The 16,983-nt window shown below is 36.4% G+C and overlaps 1 protein-coding gene across 1 annotated transcript; it reads left to right on the plus strand.

Moving 5' to 3' along the window:
- Window positions 1-905: 905 nt before the first annotated feature.
- On the plus strand, window positions 906-15,153 carry LOC126369673 (uncharacterized). Its single transcript, XM_050014233.1, has 7 exons — window positions 906-1,018; window positions 1,712-1,923; window positions 6,619-6,815; window positions 10,689-10,937; window positions 12,153-12,336; window positions 14,199-14,371; window positions 14,592-15,153. Exons 2-7 carry the CDS (start codon window positions 1,713-1,715, stop codon window positions 14,766-14,768), a joined length of 1,191 nt encoding a protein of 396 aa, XP_049870190.1. The 5' UTR covers window positions 906-1,018; window position 1,712; the 3' UTR covers window positions 14,769-15,153.
- The last annotated feature ends 1,830 nt before the right edge of the window (window positions 15,154-16,983 follow it).

Raw genomic sequence — 16,983 nt, forward strand, 5'->3', positions numbered from 1 at the left:
ATAACTTCTCGCCTTGCTCTTGCATAATATTAAACCAAAAAAAAAAAATTAAAGAAAAAATAATAAATATAGAATTACTATTGTAATAAGTGCCTAAGGATCAAAACAATTAAATAGAATTTGAGGTTTAAAAACAAAAATAATAATCGAGATTTTTTACGACATTCGTTTAGCGCCATCTGTTTGTTATCTCTTGAACTACGTAAGCAAGCGACAAACTAAGTGCTTAGAACGAACGTCGTGCAGGTAGTTTCATTACACTACCGACATAATCCGCTAGATGGCGCTTAATCGTATAGGACATCACGTTGTTTTAAAGTTACATTTGAGTGGCCACAGATGGCGTTAACAATAATATTATTTTTTAAATTCTAAAGTTTGATTCTAATAAAATAATTATAATTATGATTTGATTCGATCACACTAGGGAAATTGCAATTTCATTGTTATGTCTGAGACACAAAAACAGTGATTACGTTACATGTAGGCTATAAAAAACAATTAGGTACCATTCGTTATCTTTATTAGGGTAGGCAGAAATGCCCGAGACGAAAAGCAATGTAAACACCCTTACGGTTTTTCCTACCTATTCTGTCAACAGTAATATGTAAATATCTAGCTATGATGGAATTTCACAAAATAATGCAAATAACACCTACCTTTGTATACAAAGTCTGTAGTAGATGTCTAAGGATAAGTTTACTTTGTATTTGCCATTGCCAGCGCACTCCCATAAGGAATACGGGTAGGTAGGCAATTAGCTACTTATACCTAACTGTTTCCAACCTTATGTCAATTATCAGATCATCTTTTCACGTGGTTATTGTTGTCCAGCAGTTCGATAAAATTGTAATCTTAATATGTAGATTATTTTTATTTATTACATAGATATTATCAGAGGAATTTGGCTAATTAGTACGTAATTTACCATCAGCCATTTGTGGGAGGAAATTGGTGCAAAAAAGACGTGTGTTTGTGTTTTGTAATTTAAATGTGTATGATAAATATTTCTTAGAAGGTAAGTTCTTTTAACAGTAGTACTAATAGATTAATAACATTGGCATATATTTTTTGAAGTACTTACCATCAAACGTTGCCTCATATAAAATATTTACCGCGCAAACGTAGGTAATAGCCAATCTAATGTGTTCTTTACTTCTCTTTGTTGATGTACTTATCATTAATTTCCCGTGTGGGCAATAAAATATTCCTTATTTGACATAACATGAACAGGCTAGGTATACACGTGCTATTGCTGGGCACAAGCCTCCTTTCAATCAACCGGAGGGGGTATGTTTTACGCCACCCCCGCTGCTTCGGTGCATTTGTTACTCATTATCCCGTTTTTCACAGGGTCCGCTTACCTAACCTGAAAATTTGACAGTTCCGGTTTTCTACAGAAGCGACTTTCTGACGTTCCAACCCGCGAAGGGAACTCCAGCCCAATACAGGTTAAGTCACACACCTCCGAAAATACATTTCTCGGAATGTGGGTTTCTACACGATGTTTTCTTTCATCGCTGAGCGCGTGATAGTCATTTATGATCCAAACATGAATTCGAAAACAAATTCGACAATCATTGGTTTAGGTCTGTGCTGGATGCGAACCTGCGACCTCAAAGTGGTAGGTGCCCAGTCCTACCAACTGGGCTATCACGGTCCATAATTAATAATGTTTATAATTTGTTATGTTATTTATCTTAAATTCCAGAATGCCATCTGCAGCGAAAAAGACGAGCGCCAAAAATGGGACCACGACGAAAGGTGAAGAGAAATCCAGACAGTGGGACCCTCTCATAGATGGAGTCAAGTGGATAGAGAGATACTCCGGGTCTTTGGAGAAGTTCTTTCACCGTCTTCCAGAGTTCTTGGGCACATTTATCGCTACCTTCGCCATATTTACTTTTGGAGCTACGTTAAGAGGTAAAGCTTCTAATGATAATCTATCACTCAAAGCACACGGGGATTAAAATGGTCAAAGCAATGTTGCAATTTGACATTTGCGCATATAAAACTAAGTGCGCAATGCAAACAAATGTCAAATAGCAATATTGCTTTCTTTGATGAATTGCTTCGATGTGGCCCCCCATTTTAAACCCCCAGATCTTAGAACCAATTCTCACCATATCACGAGAGTGCCCACGCCTCCCCGAACTTTCTATTAGAGCAACGTGATAGTTGGTGAGCCGTATCGCCATCTATACGTATATGGTCATATCTCAATCAAAATGTATGCAGTTTTATAAAGCCTACCCGTTTGGGGATACCGACGCGATGACATGTTATGTTATGTTGTGTTGTTGGTTACCTCAAGTAACCTACCTCACCTGTTGCCTAGGTAACCAGTTTGTTGCTGATAACCGTATCCCGAATAATAACGCGCTGGTGGCGCAACCATATTGTCCTACATAGTGAGATAGGGCCCATGTTATGGTTTATACACGATGTTAGCGACATCGTAACGAATACTTTCAGGGATGGTTCAGACTATGATTCTGAGCTGATATCAAGTAGGTTTTTCCAACGCAAAAGTATGGAACTAAAAATAATAAAAAAAAAACACTAAAACTCATGAATTTTGCGACGGAAAACTCCACTGTCTTGATATTATTAACTCAGAATCATGGTCTGAATCATCCCCGACAGTATTCGTTACGATGTCACTAACATCCTGTATACCATCATTAACTCTCTTATAGGATTACCATACCAAGTATGATTACAAGTAGTATACTTACTTATTATGTAATACATAAATACCATCATGCAATTAGTTCTCAAAGCATATTGATCAATTTAATTATCACATTATTACTACAACATTGCACTTGAATTAGTTCATGAAAACATATTATAATTGAATCACTGATTATGTACACACAAAATGTAATTAAGTAGGTACACAAATACAAAATTGATCTTGATCGATTGAGCACAATCAGATTTAGCGGATAATAATTACAGATTGCAGATTAGATACATTTATATTTGTGTAGGTGTAAGTGCAATAGGTACAATCTGAGTACATTCCTAACCTAACCTAACGGCAATCTATACAGGATGTTAGTGATATCGTAACGAATACTGAGGGGGATAATTCAGACCATGATCCTGAGTTAATATCAAGTTGAATTTTCCAAAAACGTCGCATAATTCATGTTTTTTTTTTAATTATTTTCAATTTTATACTTGCGTACGTACAGGTAGACATACGGGTACGTATGGGTGTTAGTGACACCGTAACGAATACTAACAAGGATGATTCAGCCCATGATTCTGAATTGATAGGTATCAAGTGTATTTTCGCCTCGGAAAATTCATAAAAACGTTATATATTATGTTCGGTTCCATACTTTTGCGACGGAAAATTCCACTTGATATCAACTCAGAAACTCAGCATTAATACCCTCTACCTATATCAATATCTATCTAAAAATATAAAAGCGATGGGTTACTGTCTGACTTACTCATCACGAAGTTTCAGAAATTACAAATACTAGAGGCCTCAAATTTTGCACGAGGATTCCTTTTAGGACGTAGGTGCTTACTAAGGCGGGTGTTTTGGAAATTCATACCCCAAGGGGCTAAAAGAGGGATTGAAAAATTGTATAAATTGGATTCTATATTTTAATAATGGCGTATCCATCTAAAGTTTTACGCAAACGTAGTTGCGGGTATCAGCTAGTTAATAACAATAATTGTTATAGTCTCTCCATTTTATTTTAGGAAGCAGTTACAGACCACTTTACGTGATCAATTTTACTGTCACCAATTAAAAGTTTCCTTGCATGTCTACCAAATTCGTCTCAATTATAAACTTTGTCATACAAACTTACAATATGAAGTACAATAATACAAGTCGAAGCCACCCATTGGAATATTACTTGTGATCCCGGTGAAAGGATTTGCCAATCTACGCAAGATTTTTTTTTTTTGAATTCTCCAGGTTTACCCGAAAGTACAAATAAGAGACATGTAGAGGTACATTCTTCTCTTGTGTAGGTAGGTAGAGAGTTCAATGGTCAACCTTACTGAACCTGGTGTCAGTATTATTATAGAGAAATGTACAAAAACCATAAACTCACGCTTAATACCACCGGGGTAAACAGAGACTATAGAATTCTATTTCCTTCGATCCTGACACACTTCTCTTGCTTCGTCCACATTCATCAATCGTTTTATATACACACGCCGCGGCACGGCGCGCCGGTTCAGAGTAGATCGTACTAAACTTTTTCTAAGGACATCTCCAATTTGGTCGAAGTACGGCTCTTTGGTACCATGTCACATTAACTTTTTTGACAAATTGAACTGTAAATCTCACTAAATGTCAAATATGTTAGTGCGACAGAGTCCTAAAGTGGGTACATTATATTGCTCATGACTGTACGCACGCATGTAGCTACATGGTACTCAAGTAAATAATAACAGGGATCGACTTCTTAACGCGCCCTACGAAGGACTTTCGGACATCGGGTTATCAGCCCTTTGTGTTACGTCTCCACCGGGATTCGAAGCCGGGACCTTCTAGTCGAGCCCAACGCTCAACCACTAGACCACGGAGGCCGTTAAGGCATTATTATTGCGTATGACAAACAAAAATAAAATATCCTTCGTGGATCATATATCCAGCTTAATCTCCCTTAACCAAGTCTCCGCCGCATCTGTCACACGATGCAGCTCGGCTATGCCACCTGGGAACCGGTGGCGGTATAAACGGCATAAGGCATTTAAACGTAGGTACGGTCACGAGCATTAATATGTATACACTTTAGTACCATGTCACATTAACTTTTTTGTCAAATTGAACAGTAAGTCTCACTAAAAGACTTCACTTTATGTCAAATATGTTAGTGCGACAGAGTCCTAAAGTGGGTACATTATATTGCTCATGACTGTACATAATGTCACGTCCGTGATTCCTAGTGATCAGTGCCATATGTAATTAGAGGATCACTTGCAGACACTATTGATACAAAGTCTAAGTAATGTATGAGAGATAATATGTGTCTATAGGCAAAATACGTCGCTTCTGGGGGACCCCTTCTAGAAAGAATGTCGTTTTAAGCGTCTGAAAACACCTCGAGAAACAACTATTCTAAAATCTAGGTAAACATTGTTAAAAGCATTTGTTCAACAATGAATACCAAATACTATTCCGAGACTATTTAAACAATGTTATTTCTAAAGTGTCCTTTCTTTCTTTTAAGTGCAATGAACTTATTTGTCTATCAGGATTAGATCACCACAATTAAGATAACTCAATGTCGAATGTGTTGCTAATCACGTAATACATTTTGATAAGAAAACTTATTAAAAAAATCGATGGCAACTGTTGTTATCAATACGTTGCACATTTATAACAGTTGATGGCATACTAATTAACAAAGTGTGGATGGATTGCGTACCGGATGAGGGCCCTCGGCGCTCTCCATTTGTCTGGATAAGTAGTGAATGCCATTCACGGCAAATAAAATAAAAAAAAATATTGTTTATTTCTCTCACTAGCTTAGAATTTAAATACAATATCCAATGTATACGGGTACAGATTAATGAAGCAGGCGAGAGACTGGTGTCTGTGATAGGCGTAGGCCTGTGTTACAGATCACCAGGCCCCAACCTTCGGACATTACGGAATAGATAATATGCTTATACAGCGAGCTATTACTTCAAACCACCCTTTAATCTACAATAAATCTGTTTAAAAAAGGATGTGTGTGAAAGTGTAAGTACAGAGATGAACTAATTACCCACACCTCACCGACTGTCTGTTGGTCTGTTAGACCAACGTGATAGGTGGTGAACCGTATCGCCGTCTATAATGGTTGAGATAACTAACTATGTTAGTCAAAACTGCATTGAGATTTCAATCTGCCTAATGTGTTCTTCAACCAAATCAGTCCAGCAGTAATTTAGGCGTGAAACCATACAGTCTACTTGTTGAAGTTTAGTTTTAATTCTTGTGTCCTTGTGTAAAAAACTAATGAGTTATCGGCAGTATTCCATCCCCTTAAAGCTACTAATCAAACTGCAAAAACCGATTAGCTTCTTAATTACGTGGACACCTAAGCGTGTTCTTATCTTAGGTGAGATGGCGGGCGACATCAATCTTATCGTAATAAAAACAAAAAAATATATATAATCACTTACTACTTTATCAATCATCACGTACACTACAAATATTTTTGTAAGGTCACAATGTACTGAAAAAAGAAAAACAATGACGCGGTGTTCAATACGGATATATATATATTTTTTATAAAAAGTATAATAATTACGTATAACGGCTAATACAAAAACTTGCTTTTTTGTGAGTTACATTTGTCGGACTCTGGACATGATACTGACAGGATATCAAATTAAAAAATCGTTTATTTTCGATGTACTCAATGAGAAAATTGACACCCTTTGAAATAATTTTAGTTCTTTTCTACAATCTTATAATTTACAACCACTTTGGTAGGTGTTATGGGTGAGGATAAAATCCTCAAAATAACTATTCAGATCAAGTATAACCTACCATGAACATTGGAATTGAAGCAGTCACCGTAGTCGAAACCGCCTGGATCATAATATCATCATCGACGACCTTTTTAAAGTAAACCCTTAATTTTTCAGGAGAATGGGTAGTCATCCTTGTATCAGCGTTGAAGCAGATCACAGGCCAGACCCAGGCCAATAGCAACATGACAACAGAAGAAATCTTCAAGCTGTTCACGTCTGCCAACTTAAAGATGGAAAACTTTGGCTTTATCTTTATCGCCGCACACGCTGTGTCCTTTTCAATGTACTTTCTTATTGGAGGATTTCTACATGTAAGTTTAGATTTGTTCTATGACTATATCTATCTTCAGGTATGATTTGTTATTCCACCAACTTGCTCTAAAAGAACTGCTAAGATATGAAATGCCTACCTATAGTGTAAAAACTATAATGATATTGTTTCTTTTTTACGACAGGCGTCAAAAGATTATTTGTAGGATAGATAATTATATTCTCGGTTAACTCCATCTTATTAGGACACCCCATACAAAGATCTCATTTTCACAGTTTGCCACCTAACGCGTAAGTGCGAGCGAAACACAGTCCGCGCTTTCTCTCTTACTCCTTAGTGGCTTACGGTCATTCAAGACTAAGTAATCCAGTGGGCTCTGCACGAAAATCGCGCCGAGCGCAGCGCGAATTATATCGAAGCCTTCAACCAATAGCCGTTTGACGTCCATCTACGTAGATAGCATTCGTGTCGTTTATTGGTCGAAGCACTCGATATAATTGGCGCGACGCGCGGCGCGATTACCATGCAGACCCGGCTGAGGGGGTCAGGTCGGCGCCCAATACGAATTGGTGCGCGCGGAGATTGACCGTTCTATACATAGTAATATTCTTTATTCTATGGTCAGGAGAAAGGCGATCTTTACACCTGTCTAACTTTTTTTAAAGTGGTGTATTATCAGAGTAACTGAGAGTAGGTATCCTAAAGACCCGAACTGAGCTAGCTACACAGTACACACCCATATCAGCAACAGCCAAATGAAGTTAGAAGCTTTTGTGGGGATTTTGTAACTCGGAAAACTGGATAGGCTTTTAGCGTGGCGTCCGCTAACCCACAGCGCATTGACGTGGTAGAGCAGCTACAAAATGACTTATACTACGCTTCTAATAATTTCCATACATACATCATATCAGTCACATGTCCATGTCAGCTCCTTCAGGGAGTCTAAGAATGCCACATCGAAGCAATTCATCTAGAAAAGCAACATTAGTATTTGAACATTTGTTTGCATTGCGCACTTACGCACAAAAAGTCAACTATGCATTTTTAGATGAATTGGTTCAATGTGGTGTTGCTTTTTAACCTCCCAGTAATGGGCCTAAACGGATACGATAAATAAGAAGGCTGTAGTTGATCAGGGATTCTATACATATAGACCACATTGAAGCTGAAAAAGCTATATTGCTATTTGACATTTGTTTGCATTGTGCACTTTACTTTTATAACTATCAATTTCAAACTCCAATATTGCTTAGTTCATATTTTGGAAAGAATCAATCGTGACCGCACTTTAGTTGAAGTGCTAAGATAGATTGGATCTTTCCTTTTCCACAACAATAGTAATCTCAAAGCTCAAAGCAGACAGAAGCATCTCAGCCAGTTTAATTTGGTTTAGTTTGATCAAAGACGTATCGAACGGAGTATCTGCATTCGTGTTACCAATGCTATGTGAGCTCACAACGCATACTATTGTAATGTAATATAATATAATGTAATTTATGCCGTTGCACTACTTTAAATTAAATTCAACTGAGGTATTAACATTTAAACAAATCCCTCAATGGTTATAACATTTTATTTCACGTCTGAAGTGCGAGTAGTTACCTTCTCAATTGTGATGCTTTGTCGTCTTCTAAATAAATAATGAATACCAATCGAATTTTGACTTCAGAACTCGATACCTACATAGAAAACGACTTATCACGTTGGTTGTTCACCTTAACACAAAATTCATTGAACGTTTACATGCAATTTTATTCACGATCCTGACGACCCGATTACTCTTTTACCGCCGTAGACACGGCAAATCAGCTCGTGACAATAAACACCCCGATACCGACCCCGCCAGGGTGGTCGACGATTTCCCTCATTCAGCGCTTACCGCTATCGGTCCATTATAGTAGATCAATTGCGGCAAATCTACAATAAGTCACGTCAAAAAGAAAGGAAAATTTTCTTTTCCAAGACTTCGTTTGCAGAAAGGGGATTATTCACTGTACGGATTATCTATTATGTATGCTTTAACACCCAACTGTTAGGCACAAGGCAATTTCTCCAGTTCAACCCCGCGGGAGAATTTACTATGCGGGCTGACTTACATTATTCACGGTTTCGATGGAAATTCTACGTACCCAAGTGTTCTTCCATTGTATTGCATTGTTCACTATCGACTCATTGAAACTTTTGTATTTGTATTGGTTAGTTTCATTTTTATGTTCGATTGCTTCATTTTCTGAATCATTCAACGTGCAAGTCGTTTCCTATGTTGCTCGTGGCGGACACTCCAGAGAACTTTGCCAAGTTGCAAACGATTGTGTAAAACAACAGTGTAATCTAATATACAATAAATACTCGATCACACTGTCGTTTTTGAAAATTGTTTGCAACTTCTTTTGTGACATAAGTATTTCTGGATTCCTATGTATCGTTGATTTGGGGTTTCGAGAAAAAATATTTGAATTCTCCGGACAATTAAAGGATGTTATATTAATTATGCGACCTTGAGGACCCGATTGCACCATTTCTGGAAATAGCGGATGTTTAGTACTTATACCTAAAGTTTGAATAGTTAGAAACCCCGCACACGCATTCAGTTGGACTTGATCGGACTCCTAATCGAATTCATCAATCTTAACAGATTTTAATTGCAGATTACCTTAACCTTGATTTATTTTTTGCTTAGATATAATTACATGAGTGCCTACTTATAACGAGAAAACATTCGGTAGCAATAAAAATAAATTAATAATTACTTACACGCACAAATTTTAATAAAACAATAACGTACTATCGCGAATTCCTTGCGGCTTTACGATTCTGTATTTATTTAGCGAAATAAATTCCCGTCGAGACGGTAAGAGCCACATTAATTATGATCCAATTTAATTGCTACCAGAAAGCGATCTCTGCTCAAATGTAATCAGTGTTACACAGTGGTTTCACGACATTAGGATTTTTTTTTAAATTTACCTCCACTTAACAGTAAAGTTTTATTTTTCAAGATCAAACGTTTCGTATAATTGTTCTTTTCTTTGAGTGGTTTGATAGTGATAACCAACAATGAGCTTTAGGACCGCGCTTGCAACGCCAGTTTAGCAAAGATTTCTCGTGCATTCGTTGACTCGTGTGACCAAAAGCGCTAAAGTGCTTGTAATTTTTATATGCAAGAGTTTTGTATCACCTGAAGAGATTAGGCCCATTTTGATCTAATTTCAACTAAATACAATACTTGGAAATGTTCTCTGACGTTTCATCTCAATTATTTGTGTCTAGGATTTCAATTAGACTTTCGAATTTGACATTGAGCAAATATCTAATTAAAGTCTACCTATCACATATTAACTTTTAAATACGATTAGATAAAAGATTGTTATGTCTACTTTGAAATCATGCTTTAGGTCACGTCATATTTTTTTACAGTTTATGTAGAGAAACATTTAGAATCATAAAAATATTTTTATTCATAAAAGATAAACTACACACGGTCCCACTGCTGGACAAAGGCCTCCCTTCAATGAATCGGAGGTGGTACGGAGCATACGACCACGCTGCTTCACTGCGGATTGGTGGAGATGTTGAAAATATTTTAGTAAACATAATATGAATTAGGTGTTAGAACCGTCCCTTTTGATAGGTGTTGGTCAGAGCTATCACAGACGGCCATAGAATGCGGTTAATGAGGTTCTATTGCAGCCGGTTTGCAATTTCGACGCTGTTATGCTAACCGCACAAAAACATCCTAGTTGCAAATTAAGTGCTAACTTTCCCTTTTCATAAGTGTTGGTCTAGGTTGTTACAGTCAACCGTATTATAATGCATTTGAAATGCGGTCGGCTTTCTCGATACTTGCAATACAAATGAAATCCATCTAAAGCTCTAACCTAGAGAAGAACTGATGAATGTTTTTTTTTTCCAGTGGTACTTCTACGTTCGTCAACGTGACCGTGCAGAAGAGTGGAAGGTGCAGCCAAACAAATGGCTGACTCCAGAGTTAGAGCGAGATGAAATCCTTATGGGAACTATCGCTCTCTCTGTCACCGGGACATTCTCTGCGTTCCTCGCTTGCTACATCCTCAATGGAAACCCTTCAACAGTATACTACCAGTTCGATGAGTACGGCTGGCTTTGGTTCTTCTTACAGTTTCCCGTCATCTTCATTTATGCGGTTAGTACACAATTATATCTCGCCGCTTTGAAACTTCTCTACGTACTTTAACTCAAAATTAGCGCCAAAAATCATTAGCTGGTATCTGTCCACGACATTACTCTGTACGTATGACTGTTTACTTATAAATACCAGCAAAATGTGAAATTGCAACTAAGCTGCAATTATACAGCTGGAATTTCAAATGAAGTCTGTCTATAATGACCCTAAGATAGAACATGATTCTTCTGAAGACTTCACCACGAAGATAAGGAACATAACAATTCTAAGTACATATTTCTGTTTGTTGCTGACCAGATATGGAAATCTAGCAGAAAAACATCATTATAATCTTAAAGTATCTCTTAGAAATTTCAATCGTACTATAGCAAACGGTAACAAAACATTTTCCCGTCGTCTCTTTCTAAATGAAGAAATTATTTTCAACTTAATTAACTAACTACTTTCTTCTCTCTACTGTTATTTTCCTTTTAGTATTCTTGAGATTTTAAAATAAATACTTCATTAGAAAAGAAAATCTTTAGAAAAACAATTTTAAGGCTAATTAGTTTTCCTTCCATTATATATTTATAGAACTCATTTATTATTAAAGTTTTCCTTTCAAGTGGATTTGTGTTAGCTAAAGACAATAAAATAGCTACTTTAAAATGTTGCTATTTATCATACCTGTAACGTTGTAGAAGTTTACGAAAGATCATTTTGTTCAATAATTTGGATGAAAATTTGCTCTTACATACATCGCGAAACCAGAGACGGACTTCAAAACTATTTAGGGATGAACTTACAATCCTTAGGCACCGCCGATAACCAAAATCCCCGCGGACGAATTTCCAGGCAAACAATCTTAAATTAGAAAAGCCAGGGTCTGCGACTAATTCAGGTTTTGGTGCAATAACTGTAAGGTCGCAGGTTCCAATCCAACACAGGCTTAAAACTGTTTGTCGTTTGTTTACGAATTCATGTTTGGATCATAAATGATTATCACGTGCTCAACGGTGAAGGAAAACATCGTGAGGAAACCCACATTCCCGAGAAATGCATTTTCGGAGGTATGTCACCTAACTTGTATTGGGCTGGTTTTCCCTTCGCGGATTTGAAGGTTAGACAGGCAGTAGCTTCTGTAAAAAGGGGACCTGTCATATATTCAAAAACAGGATAATGCTAGGGTGATGATGGTATTATAAGTGTATAAATTTAGTTATATACTAATTCCAGGACTACACTACTTACATAATGCATCGTATGTACCACACTCCGTGGTTGTACAAGAGGTTCCACAAACTCCATCACAAGTACAAGACTCCTACAGCATTCTCCGTGACTGCTATCCACCCTGTTGAGATCATGCATATCCAGCTGACGATGTGCCTGCCACTCTTCACGGTACCTGTACATTGGCGTAAGTACCTTCTGATTGATATCAGTATTATACACGCATAATCATAATAAGGTGAGGTGAAGTGGGATGAAGTGAGGTGACTTAGTTCTTATGATAGATGTACCTCTGACTACACTTACTACCTTACAAATAAAAAATTGAATCCAATTATCATACAATTCGCCTGAACATTGCTTGGCTGTCAAATACTTAATCCCACTTTCATCCCTGGTTTATTTTTTATTTGTAAGGTGGTTAGGATATAGTCGTGAGCTTATTTTTATGTAAGTAATCATGCACACCCTTGTAAAGAGAAAGGTTTTAAAAATTCTGACTAGGATGGGTTCGACCCGCAGCTCTTGATAAGTCCTGAGGAGACCATCACCACAGTCCAGACACTCCATACAAAAATCTCATCCTGTCTCACTACTTTTTTAGTGTGGAACATGTCAAATTAATAAATAAATAATAATAAATGTTTTCAGTACATAGTGTTCAGGAGCCCCCATTTCAATCCGGCGTGGTCGACGATTTCCCTCACTCAGCGCTTATCGCTATCGACCCACTAGGGTCGATTAATTCTTTCAAATATTTTTCCTCTCAGACGACGCCCTGAGCCGAGGTTCGCGCTCAACTGGGCACCCTCAGGCCTGTTGTCTTAAACGTTGTACCGGGTGAGAGCCTTCAGCGCTCCCCACTTGTCCGGCCAAGTAGTTAATGCCATCCGCGGCAAATCTTCAATAAGTCACGTCAAAAAAAAAAAAACCCCATTTCAATCTGCACATTCCACAGTTTGTTCTATTGCACTCAGTCAAAGGCTTTTGTGTAGTCTATAAAGCATAGGACCACAATTGTCGAATTCCCTGCTCTTTTCGTTGATTTGTCGGTCCCTTAACAAAACCATTCTGCTCTTCATATATAACAATACAGGATGTTTGTGACATCGTAACGTAGACTTTGAGGGATGATTGAGACCATGTTTCTGAGTTGATATCAAATGGGATTTTCCGTCACAAAAGTATGGAACTGAAAAAAAAAACATGAATTTTGCAACAGAAAAATTCCACTTGATATTAACTCAGAATCATGATCTAAATCATCCCCGTGGGTATTCGTTACGATGTCGCTAACACCCTGTATATAAATAATATTAAAGTTAATTGATTCATTTTATTTATATCTTTAATAAAATTAATCTCGCTCCTTATCACACTACAGGTGTACAAAATCATGAAAGTGTCATAATTTGTATGTGATTAGATAATCATTATAAACTTGACACGTGTTATAAGTAGTTCCGCCATTCAACAGTGAAGTAATGATTCCTGCGGTTTCACTTGTAATTAATATTAAGGACGCTGCTGGATATAGATTAGATATGTTCACATGCTTATCATGTTCATGTTATTATCGCAGATATTTAATTTCTTAAGAAGCTATAATGTTAATTAATAACTTGTAACATAAAATTGCATGTAATCATGCCTGTATCCCCGAGTAGTAGATGGACGTTTATAATAGGTATTTGCTAGGTAAGCCTGATCCACCGTAGACCACATCAACACTTACCATCATCATCATCATCATCAGCCGTACGACGCCCACTGCTGGGCATAGGCCTCCCCCAAGGATCTCCACGGCGATCGGTCCCAACACTTACCATCAGGTGTGATTGTAGTCAAACGTAAGACTATATTTAAAAAAAAATAATATATAGTCTACACAACCACTCCTTGCTAGTTATGTTTGATAGTCGCGACCCCTTAATCGGGAACAAATCCTGGAAACTACGTGCGCATAGCAATACCTTGATAACAATAATTACCCATGTATTGTTAGTTCACCTCTTTAGATATTTCCTAACTTAACCGTTTTGTTTCCAGTTCCGTTCTACGCAGTGGCTATTTATAACTACTACCATGGTATCATCGACCATTCAGGGATCAACTTTAAGGCTCTGTGGTGGCAGCCTTGGCAACCCGATGTGGACTTCCATGATAAGCATCATGAATTCTTCCACTGCAACTACGGATTCAACATGGATCTTTGGGACAAGGTAACTTATAGAAGTAGCATATTTTAAAACTGTGACGTAATCTGTATTTTGGTACTTGCTAATGAGGTACATGAAAACGTCTAAGTTAGATTTATTAATTACTGACCAGTTCGTTCGTATGTTATCCTTTACATACTCTGAATAACTGGATTTAATTTTTACCTTATTTTTAAAAGCCAACTGAAACGTTATTCGGAATTATATTTTTCTTTTTTTCCAGTTACACGGTACAATGAGAAAGGAAAATAAACTATATACCGAAGACACCTTCTATGGTGAAGCACCAAACATTGACTCAGAGGAGGCAAAGGCTTTAGCCGAAAAGGACCCAGACGCCAAAGAGAATCTAATATCTGCCAAAGAATTACTAAAAGCCAAAAAAATAAAGTCGAAGTAATTGTTTTACCCAAACATCGGCGATTAACTTTGCTACGATATACCTAAGGACTTGGATCTTTTACTCCGCCACACTCGGATGTCTTCTTCTATGAAATGAAATTAACTGTCCTGAAAAATAAAAATAAAAACCATTAAGTTGTGATATTATTATATTTTTTTCATTAAAACAGACACGTTGTGTTTTTTGTGCCAATGAAAAAATACATTGTAAATATGCGATCGGAAGTTGTATATATTATTATATTTCTTTTATACAATTGTAATTATTATTGGTTAAGGTGTTCATAAAACGATATTATCATTCTTCCTTAACATCTTTTTAATATTATATAGTTCTAAGTCAAAAACACTTGTACCGTGACTATTAAAGAACTATTTATGAATATATTATATTATTAAAGAGTTTCTCTATGAGTTGGACAAAAAAAAAGTTAGTTCAAAATCAAGTTATTAAATAAATGTTTTTCAAGCCAATGTCTTGCTAATATAAGATACCTGCCTAATTAAATACAAAAGACAAGAAGGCAGAAAAAAGATCAAACTTCGTGTAAATTTTATTATTGAAGATGAAAAAAGAAAAAAATCTAACTAGGTCATGAAGATTTTGACGTTCTGAAACAATGCCTGGAATAATGAGAATTATCTTCAGGGGCGCTAGATTTTGACAGGCTTGTGGAAAAAATTATGTTATTCTCAAATATAAGGTTCATTCGAAGTTAGTATAGAACGAGGGATTATCTAATAGAAGTTTACAAAAACGTTTATAGTTTGATCTAGAATAGTAGATCATCTTAAAAATAGATTAAAATGTGGAAATTCTAAATGAGATGGAGCGACAACTGCACGACGAACTACCGCACGCGATAAAATTAGAGGGGCTTAATGTCATTAGATTGCATTAGATAATTAAATAACAAAATACAATAAGCTGTTTAAGAATAATAAATTTTGATCTGAAATTGAAAGGAAAAAGGGTAACGATACTTTGCAGTATCAATATAACAATTATAGAGCTACTATCTGATAATAGATAAACGTTTATGAAAAGTCTTATCGTGAGCATTCGATGGATACACAATAAAATCAATATATTTTAACCTTTGAAATGTACCTTGAATTTGTTGCTACAGACGCAATCGAGTGATCCTAAGAATAGGGGCTGTTCCGAAAAGAATTCTGCCTTTTCACGTCGACCATTTATCACTCTCGCGAGACGGAAAAAATTGCGTCGGCCTTAAGCAGTTGTTTGACTGAGAGCGAGAAATGAGCATTGATTGATAATAGAATAATTACATGTGTGAACTTACACACATAATACGCTTTGAGGGGAGATGCAAAACCATTGATGAAGTATATTAATAATTACTTAATCTCAATGGTCAATCAATGAAATAGGTTATTGCATCTGTCATAAATTATTAAATTAAATTAAATTTAAAAAAATAATTAATTTATTATTTAATTTGTTAATTTATTTTATTAATTTAATTTTTTTTTATTTTATTTAATTTAATTTTATTAAATTATTAAATTTATGACAAATGCAATAACCTATTTCATTGATTAAATTGAGTTGAAAAAAATATTAAATAACTGTGTGTGACGTCTGACGCCCATACGATTGAAGACTAAAGTAAGACCGGAGGTGAGGGCGTGAGGGGGGGACTGTTGCATCTTTTCTAATTACTTGGTCTATCTTAGCCTTGAATATGTACCACTTGTTATGGAAGGCTTGTTTTGCCCTTGCTATTCTGGTTTTAATGTCCATAGTACATACTGAGTCATTTGCTATTAAGCTACCTAGATATTTAAAGTTCTTTGCATTTTCATCGGGTTAATTATTTGCCAGTGTGTTTATGGTGTTTTAGAAATTGGTAGAATTTTGTTTTTTTTTTCTTATTCGACGCTTTTACGCTATCCGCTTGAAGTGAGCCAAATTCCTTAAGAGGTTGAGCGAAAATAATGTAGAAAGAGCTGCCTGTTTCATTTGATTTATTCTGTAGGTGCACTCTAATGGCCGTTTAAATTGTTTACGTTGTTAACCACGGGAGTCCTTCCCGTCGTGCCCCACGTTGGTAACTTTTTATTAAGTGTCTGAATCGAGGGAATCCTGTTCAACTTATGATGCGAAGAGAACATTTGCGGTTGGCACACAGAAGTGAAAAAGAGGAAAAAATATTTTTGAAAACGAATAAAGTAACGGTAATTCAGCT

This window comes from Pectinophora gossypiella, chromosome 9 (assembly GCF_024362695.1).
Source record: "Pectinophora gossypiella chromosome 9, ilPecGoss1.1, whole genome shotgun sequence".
Lineage (NCBI taxonomy): Eukaryota > Metazoa > Arthropoda > Insecta > Lepidoptera > Gelechiidae > Pectinophora > Pectinophora gossypiella.

Excerpts from the sequence above, each read along its gene's own strand:
- LOC126369673 (XM_050014233.1), top strand. The coding sequence starts at position 1,713 with ATGCCATCTGCAGCGAAAAAGACGAGCGCCAAAAATGGGACCACGACG. Across the intron at positions 1,924-6,618 it reads TTTTGGAGCTACGTTAAGAG|GAGAATGGGTAGTCATCCTT; the intron begins GTAAAGCTTCTA and ends TTAATTTTTCAG. Across the intron at positions 12,337-14,198 it reads CACGGTACCTGTACATTGGC|TTCCGTTCTACGCAGTGGCT; the intron begins GTAAGTACCTTC and ends TTTTGTTTCCAG.